The following is a 9,436-nucleotide window of genomic DNA, read 5'->3' on the forward strand; positions in this document are numbered from 1 at the left end:
GTGGTTAATGCAACTCGGTGTCCCGAGATTCCGCTTATATGTCATATATAATATGTAATATATTATATTATATTATACACGATATTAGCCCCATCCGATCCGTGCACTTTTTCCAAATCATTTATCTGGACATTATATATTTATAAATTCCTCGGACATGCGCACTCACACAAAGATAATACAGATGTATGGTAATCGTAGTAGGTATATTACATAATATTATATTATAATGTAGTATATTATGTAGTATAACACACGCACTGCACACGTAGGTAGGTATACAAATTCCACCCTACGTAAGAAGTACCTACCTATACTTAAAGCGTATCATCAGTGTTGTAGTTAGGTTATCAGCCGGTATAGGTTTGGGTACAACTGGTGGTATAATTGTATTAATAATCAATCGTGCAATAATGTATACTGATGTTGCAGTATTGTTGTTGGGTACACAATCGGCGGTTCGTATTTCCGCGCGGTTGTATGCGATATGACTAGGTCATAATGTTGTCACCCTGCCGCCCAGCCGCCGAAAAGTGTGCGAGCGAACTTTGCACCTCCAGAGTGGGGACGGTCTCGCCACAGTCGTGCCTCCAGCGATCCGCACCCGCCGCCATGCAAAAGTCGTCGCTTCTAAGCCGTCTAGGCAACATGTTGTTTTTCCGCCGTCTTGGCACTTTTATTGGTAAACCACATTTTTAATCAACGCGATCCGGTGAGCCTTCGCTGCTCACGAACTCATCGTGTATGTACGTTTTGTTGTTTTCTTCGCGTTTCGAGTTCTGGCCGTCCGCGCCGACACCGCGGCTTGATTTATTGTCCGCCGCCCGTCCGAGCTTCGCAGTGGGACCCCGGGCCGTGGTTGCCCACGTGTTTGCAGATTGAGCCGCCCGTGTTCTTCTCATGTCGCGCCGTGCGTAGTGCCGACAACGTGTATCGCTCGACCGCCTGTGTCGTGATACAACACCGTTTATTAGTTTTTCCGTCGCTCGCCCGACTCGCTGTGCGTTTCGAGCCCTGCTCGCTTCGCACCCACGTGTTCCGCCCGCCCGTCCTACGCAGTGCGAACCGTGGTCAAGCCATTTTTTTGTTGTCGTTTGTGCCGCGTCCCTACGCCGCGACAATTAATGTTTTCGCGTGACCGTTTCGCGATCTCCCTCTAACGGAAATACGAGTTCGTGTCCGCGTCGTCCAACACCTCGTCTTTACGTTTTGTACGCAGTGTCGTCGACCCATTCGTCGAAAGCGACGGGAGTGCAAGTGACGCCAGCCCCGATTGCCGCCCGCAGCTGTTGCAACGCTCCACTGGGTCAACTGCCGCGCCATCGTCGTGGTATCATCTTCCGTCCTTATCAGGTCGTACACACGCGATTTATTTGTCAACAAACACTATTTTCTTTTGCATTTGTATTATTTTTTTGTTTCTTGATTTATTGATTCACGCGATCGTATGTGATCGCGCTTATAATACTAACCCTAGTCAGTAAGAGAGTCTTTTGCAGAACACCACAATAAATTGTTCTGCACCATATTTATCGACCCATTGTTGTTATTGTAATTAGGTACCTCTCATTCATCACCTTAGCACTCATACCTCCTAAAGATTTGAACCTAGCTTTAATACAGTCCACTTTCGATCTCTCACTCTCCCCTCCTTACAGGGCTATCGACAGGTACCTACGACTTAAGTAACTACACGCCCGACGCATAACGTGTTGGCCGCCGTCCGTGCGCGCACGTATCCGTCACCGGCTTTACAGGTGCAGCCGTCATCCGCACATTGTTTGGTCCTTCGAGCCGGATTTATTTTCGTGTAATTACTTCGTCACAATCGTACCTCATCACGTAATCATTTAATTTCGTATTCGTATCGTCATGGCACCACTAAAGAAAGAAGAGGATCCGGTAAAGGTTCTACTGCGAGGTCGCGTCAAACGCGATAACATATTAAATTCGGTTAAAAATATTCACGCCACAGCATTAGAGGCACGCGCTGATATTGGGAAAATACCGTCGTTAATTATTCACGCTGAAGAACTAAATAAGTTCGTCGAACAATTTCAACATCAACAAGACATCATTATTAACGCATTAATCGACGCCGACCGTATTGCTGAGTTTGAACAGGTTGATCGTCCGTTGATTACTTCCATGGAATCCATGCGTCTTGAAATAAAAACAATTGTCGCGAGTGCCGTTCCTGTGTCTACTTCCGAAAGTAAATCGTCGTCTTCGTCGTTCACCAATTCCGTGCCACAACAACAATTCGTCGCGTTACCTAAAATTAAATTACCTATGTTCGACGGCAACTTACTATCGTGGCGATCGTTTCGCGATATATATATATCACTCGTACATGATAACCAACACATAGATGACGCACAGCGTTTTCATCACTTACTGTCGTGTCTATCTGGTTCAGCGTTGGCTATTATTAAATCTATACCGTTGTCCGCGGCTAACTATCCGATCGCGTGGGACGCGTTGTCCGAGCGTTACAACAATAAACGTTTGTTAGCTTCCGCTCACATGGACAAATTATTCGCCTTTAAACCAATCGCTCATGAATCACTACCAGCTTTAATTGAGTTCGTCAATACATTTAAGGAAAATGTATCAATAATTAAATCGCTGGGGGTCGATGACCTTTCGAGTTTTTTGCTGTTCCATATGTGCTCTCGCGTTCTCGACCCGACCACGTTACAACTGTTCGAATCTAGTACGTCACAGTCAACTATTCCGACTTTTGACGAATTAGTAAATTTTGTGCAACATCGATGTAAGATTTTGGAAAATCTTACAAAATCTAATAAAGTCGGTCGCAACGAAAAACCGTTCGAAAAACCGGATGTTCGCGGTAAACATACCAAATCGACTAAATCAGTGTTCGCTGCTACTACGTCCGCTTCGACTAAATTTAAGACTAGGAATTGTTTATATTGTGATAAGCCCGATCATAGAATATATCAATGTCCGAAACTCACCGGAATGACTGTTGATAAACGACGAGACGTTGTATTAGCTCGTAAATTGTGTTTCGCGTGTTTGAGTTCGAGTCATATGGTCAATACGTGTCCGTCGACCAAGGGTTGTTTTTCGTGCAACAGTAAGCGTCATCACACCCTACTACATCGTGAACAAAATCAAACGTCAACTGTAGATAATACGACTTCGAATAGTACCCCGGTACCCCAACCCACCACGTCGAGTGGTAATTCTAGCTCGTTTGTCGGTGCCGCCTGCACCAATTCTACCGTCGTACTAGGTACAGCGATTGTTCACATTAAAGATGCGTGGGAACAAGTACATTGCGTACGCGTACTGCTCGATAGTGGCTCGCAGATTTCCGCCATGACTAGTGATTGTGCAGCGCGGCTTGGACTTTCGAAACGTCGTTACAAGTCTGACATCGTAGGTTTCGCACAAAGTCCTGTGTCCCACGTTCAAGGTATAACCCGCTGTCAATTTTCGTCACACGTTAAACCAGATTATTTATTCCCGTCTGTTGACTTAGTTGTTCTAAAACAAATTACCACTGCCATGCCAGCTACTCGGTTACCAGCGACCGTGCGTCAACAATATCAACACCTTCGACTCGCCGATGACAAATTCGACACTCCGTCTCGCATCGACGTTTTATTCGGTGCGGATATCCTACCAAGTCTGATCCGCCCACACGCGGGTGTGGAACATCATTCGGGTTTACCATCGGCCCTTGACACTCAGCTTGGCTGGATAATTTTCGGTTCATTTTCTACTCCGAACAAGTCACCTCCAGTCACGCTGACCACCGCAGTCGCTCCGCCCTCAATCGAAGATTTAATTAAAAAATTCTGGTTGATCGAAGAACCCGCCGCACCGTCGTCACCTACCACGGAAGACCAGTGGTGTGAAGAGTATTTTACTAAGTCTACCTCGCGTGATACGACAGGTCGATTTTGTGTCGCCCTACCATTTCGCCATTTGTTCACCGGCCCAACTCAACAGCATGGTACATCGCATCACGGTCTCGGTGATTCGCGTTCTATAGCGCTGAAAAGATTCTATAATCTAGAAAAGCGATTAGCCAAGGATCCCGTGCTGTATGCGGCGTATCGTCAGTTCATGTCCACCTACCGTTCGCTGGGACACATGGTGCCAGCCCCGTCACCGGGCATCTATTTTATTCCGCATCATGCCGTATTCAAAGCCGACGGTGACATGTCCAAAATACGTGTCGTGTTCGACGCATCATCCGCCTCGTCATCCGGTCGCTCCTTGAACGATATATTGTGCACCGGACCGAAGCTGCAAGTCGATCTACGCGATATTCTACTCCGCTGCCGTATGCATCGATATATTCTGTCCGCCGACATTGTCAAAATGTACCGACAAATGTTAATTCGTCCAGAAGACAGGGCATTTCAACATATTTTTTGGCGTGACGCGCCTAGCGACGACGTCGTTGAATTTCAATTGTGTACCATCACGTACGGCCTCAACTGTGCGCCGTATCTAGCCATACGTTGTCTACACGAGCTCGACAGCCAAGACGGTAATCGGTTTCCGTTAGCCAAAGACGTTCTCACCAGAACCGCCTACGTCGATGATATCGTCATCGGCGCCGACACTGAAGAGCTATTGTTACGTCGAAAAACGGACATCGTCGGTCTACTGCGCAGCTGTGCCTGCGAGTTGAGTAAGTGGACCAGCAATAGCACCGCCGTACTCGAGTCTGTTCCTTCCGGGGACCGAGTACAGGCCATATCATTCGACCCTCAAGAAGAACACGCCGTGAAAGTTCTCGGCCTGCACTGGGACACGAACACCGACAAATTTGTTTATCATACCAGCCTTCAACAGACTTCGTCTACGAAACGAGAAGTGTTGTCCGTCATTGCCCGCCTATTCGACCCCATCGGCGCCCTGGGACCAATGCTACTGTGGGCAAAGTGTTTTATGCAGCTTTTGTGGAGCAAGAAACTCGGGTGGGACGATCCGATGCCTGACGAGTTGCAATCCATGTGGCAACAGTTCTGCACAGAATTACCACTTGTGTTCGATTTAAGCCTACCACGTCACATCGAAGCCACTTGTCAACAGGACATCCAGCTGCTAGGCTTCGCAGACGCGTCGATCAAAGGATATGCGGCTACCATTTACCTTCGTCTCGTCGATGCCGCCGGCAATATTTCTGTAAAATTCATTACCTGTAAAACTAAGGTTGCGCCTTTGAAGAGCTCGACCGCCGACGAGTCGCTATCGATACCACGCCTAGAACTGTGCGGTGCTCTGTTATTGGCCCGTACCCTTCACCATGTGCATTCTGTTCTGTCCAGCGAAGTTCCCGTATCTCGTTTGCGAGCATGGTCAGACTCATCGGTCGTCTTGTCATGGTTGACGTCGGACCAAAAACATTTCAAGATCTTTGTAACAAATCGAGTTGCAAAAATAAGTCAATTGCTACCTGGTTGTATGTGGAGTTACGTCTCGACCAACGACAACCCCGCGGATCCAGCTTCTCGTGGACTGTTGCCGAAATCAATGTTGTCCTCGTCCATCTATTGGAACGGTCCTGACTTCCTACGACTTCCCGAAGACCAGTGGCCCCAATCGAGATTTATTCCGCTCACACCAGACCAGCTGCCGGAGACCCGACCGAATGTCATCACGACGTTGGCCGTCAATGTTCATCCGCCTTCACTCGAATTTATTGACCGATTTTCGTCGCTCGGTAAAATGCTGCGTGTATTGTCATACATATTGCGCTACCTGTGTCACCGTCTACGTCGACAACCTGTCCGCGTCGGTCCAATCACGTTTACCGAACGGGAAAGATCGTTATCGATCGCCGTGCAACGCACACAACAAGTTTATTTTTCAGACTTGAGAAAAATGTTAAAAAATGAATCCATGATTTCGCCGCCGTCCCTGGCACAACTAGCACCTTACGTCGACGAAAAGGGTATCATTCGAGTCGGAGGCCGTCTTCGCTTCGCTAGTGCCAGTCAGGACGCGAAGCACCCGATTTTGCTGCCGCGATCCTCACACCTCACCGAGCTGATTATTCGCCACTACCACCTGTCATTTCTGCACGGCGGCTCAAAATTAGTACTGTCAATGTTAAGCCAAAAATTTTGGATTTTGTCGGGTCGCGCTGCGGTTCGACGTGTCATATTTTCGTGCGTTCCGTGCACCCGTCACAAGGCTGTCCGCCCTCAGCCGATGATGGCAGATTTACCGTCCTACCGGGTCCAACCGCATCGACCTTTTTCGCACGTCGGGATGGATTACGGAGGCCCGTTCTTCGTGAAAGAACATCGCCGTCGGAATGCGCAATCAGTCAAGGTCTACTTAGCATTATTCATCTGTATGTCCGTTAAGGCAGTCCACCTCGAAATCGTGTCGGATTTGAGCACGGAGGCCTTCCTTGCAGCCTTAGACCGTTTCGTCGCCCGTCGCGGCATCCCGTCCAACATTTATTCGGACTGTGGGACAAATTACGTCGGCGCCGCGCGCCAGCTGAAAACGTTGTTCCGTGATGCCAAAGTTCAAGATCGTCTGTCATCACATCTGACCTGTGCGTGGCACTTCAACCCGCCCGCCGCCCCACATTTCGGTGGAATTTGGGAGGCTGGCATCAAAAGCACCAAATATCATTTCAAGCACGCCATCGGTCAACAGGTGTTGACATATGAGGAGTTCCTCACCTTGACCACCCGCATTGAGGGTATTTTAAACTCGAGACCAATCACGCCAACATCATCCGATCCGCACGACTTGAGTGCGCTAACGCCCGGGCACTTTCTGATAGGACAGCCGCTTCAAGCTTTACCCGAACCTGACCTCACCGACGTCCAAATCAACAGGCTGAATCGTTGGCAACTCATTCGACAGTGTCATCAATCCTACTGGAAACGGTGGTCACGTGAATATTTATCTACACTACAAGGACGACACAAATGGTTCAAGTCATCTCCGAATTTGACGATCGGTGACATGGTCATCGTTGAGGCCCCCTCTCGACCACCAACTGAGTGGCGTCTCGGTCGTGTCACCGAGGTCCACCCGGGATCAGACGAGGTTGTTCGCGTCGTGTCCGTGCGCACGCAGGACGGTGTCTACAAACGTCCGGTAGTGAAACTTGTGCGTTTACCAGTCGAGCCCTGATCTTATCCTCATCTCCCAAGGTCCTCATTGTTTATTATTCTTTATTTTTTTTGTGTGTGCAACAGTCACATTCTCGTTCATGTTATTTATTTATTTGTCTATTGATGAGTGTCAGGTACAATGTAATTTTTTTTTTAATTATTATTTATTTCCATGTTATCATGTATTTTTTTTTTTCGCACCGTATTTGTTGTAATGTGTATGATCTGAACTTCAACGTCCATATTCATGTTTGATGATCTCTTGAAAGACGCCCTGGTCTTTCAACGCGGGGAGGAAATGTTGGGTACACAATCGGCGGTTCGTATTTCCGCGCGGTTGTATGCGATATGACTAGGTCATAATGTTGTCACCCTGCCGCCCAGCCGCCGAAAAGTGTGCGAGCGAACTTTGCACCTCCAGAGTGGGGACGGTCTCGCCACAGTCGTGCCTCCAGCGATCCGCACCCGCCGCCATGCAAAAGTCGTCGCTTCTAAGCCGTCTAGGCAACATGTTGTTTTTCCGCCGTCTTGGCACTTTTATTGGTAAACCACATTTTTAATCAACGCGATCCGGTGAGCCTTCGCTGCTCACGAACTCATCGTGTATGTACGTTTTGTTGTTTTCTTCGCGTTTCGAGTTCTGGCCGTCCGCGCCGACACCGCGGCTTGATTTATTGTCCGCCGCCCGTCCGAGCTTCGCAGTGGGACCCCGGGCCGTGGTTGCCCACGTGTTTGCAGATTGAGCCGCCCGTGTTCTTCTCATGTCGCGCCGTGCGTAGTGCCGACAACGTGTATCGCTCGACCGCCTGTGTCGTGATACAACACCGTTTATTAGTTTTTCCGTCGCTCGCCCGACTCGCTGTGCGTTTCGAGCCCTGCTCGCTTCGCACCCACGTGTTCCGCCCGCCCGTCCTACGCAGTGCGAACCGTGGTCAAGCCATTTTTTTGTTGTCGTTTGTGCCGCGTCCCTACGCCGCGACAATTAATGTTTTCGCGTGACCGTTTCGCGATCTCCCTCTAACGGAAATACGAGTTCGTGTCCGCGTCGTCCAACACCTCGTCTTTACGTTTTGTACGCAGTGTCGTCGACCCATTCGTCGAAAGCGACGGGAGTGCAAGTGACGCCAGCCCCGATTGCCGCCCGCAGCTGTTGCAACGCTCCACTGGGTCAACTGCCGCGCCATCGTCGTGGTATCATCTTCCGTCCTTATCAGGTCGTACACACGCGATTTATTTGTCAACAAACACTATTTTCTTTTGCATTTGTATTATTTTTTTGTTTCTTGATTTATTGATTCACGCGATCGTATGTGATCGCGCTTATAATACTAACCCTAGTCAGTAAGAGAGTCTTTTGCAGAACACCACAATAAATTGTTCTGCACCATATTTATCGACCCATTGTTGTTATTGTAATTAGGTACCTCTCATTCATCACCTTAGCACTCATACCTCCTAAAGATTTGAACCTAGCTTTAATACAGTCCACTTTCGATCTCTCACTCTCCCCTCCTTACAGGGCTATCGACAGGTACCTACGACTTAAGTAACTACACGCCCGACGCATAACGTGTTGGCCGCCGTCCGTGCGCGCACGTATCCGTCACCGGCTTTACAGGTGCAGCCGTCATCCGCACAATTGTAATAAGTGCTCGAATAGTACACTAATATAATGCTCGTGTATTTGATAGTAATAGGACACTATGCGTGAGTTCAGACAACACATAATTTAAAATTCGATAAAAGCCACATATAAAAACGGTCTTTTCCATCACTCATCCTCGATTACGATTTTTTGGTTCGTACTTAGCGTAAAATATGGATTTCCGTCCCATCATTATAATTGTCCTTACACGTTCACGCACATTTCAAGCGTTTTTTGAACAAATTTTTTTTAAGTGGTTGTAACAGTTTTATATCACATTGTTGACGGTGGTAGTGGTGTATAGGGGGTGGTTATCGTGGGTGGGGTTTATATATAAATGCATGATATATAATATAATAGGAACCACCAAATGAGAAACAAACACGTCGGAATAATATTAGGTGGCTCGTATATTATCATGCTATCATGACATCGTGTGTGCTTTTCTAAACATTATCTATAAAAATTACAAGGCCTGAGCACTAAAAATAATTTTGGTTACATTACATTTTACAGCGTAGGTAATCCGATCATCTGAGTGTTGAGACCTTGATACGTGTTTTATTTTTATTCATGCCGAAACGTACTTTGTAATGGATTTTAATTGATTTAAATTTTTTACTTTGCACCTAAGAAAGTAGTTTTTTATGTTTCCGTACGAATG

General features: G+C 47.6%; 1 protein-coding gene across 1 annotated transcript; it reads left to right on the forward strand.

Annotated features, from left to right (window-relative positions):
* Positions 1–1,872: 1,872 nt before the first annotated feature.
* On the forward strand, positions 1,873–7,146 carry LOC132953605 (uncharacterized). Its single transcript, XM_061025984.1, has one exon. The coding sequence runs from the start codon at positions 1,873–1,875 to the stop codon at positions 7,144–7,146; it is 5,274 nt and encodes a 1,757-aa protein (XP_060881967.1).
* The last annotated feature ends 2,290 nt before the right edge of the window (positions 7,147–9,436 follow it).

The sequence above is a fragment of the Metopolophium dirhodum genome, chromosome 1 (genome assembly GCF_019925205.1).
Source record: "Metopolophium dirhodum isolate CAU chromosome 1, ASM1992520v1, whole genome shotgun sequence".
Classification (NCBI taxonomy): Eukaryota; Metazoa; Arthropoda; class Insecta; order Hemiptera; family Aphididae; genus Metopolophium; species Metopolophium dirhodum.

Excerpts from the sequence above, each read along its gene's own strand:
- LOC132953605 (XM_061025984.1), top strand. The coding sequence starts at position 1,873 with ATGGCACCACTAAAGAAAGAAGAGGATCCGGTAAAGGTTCTACTGCGA.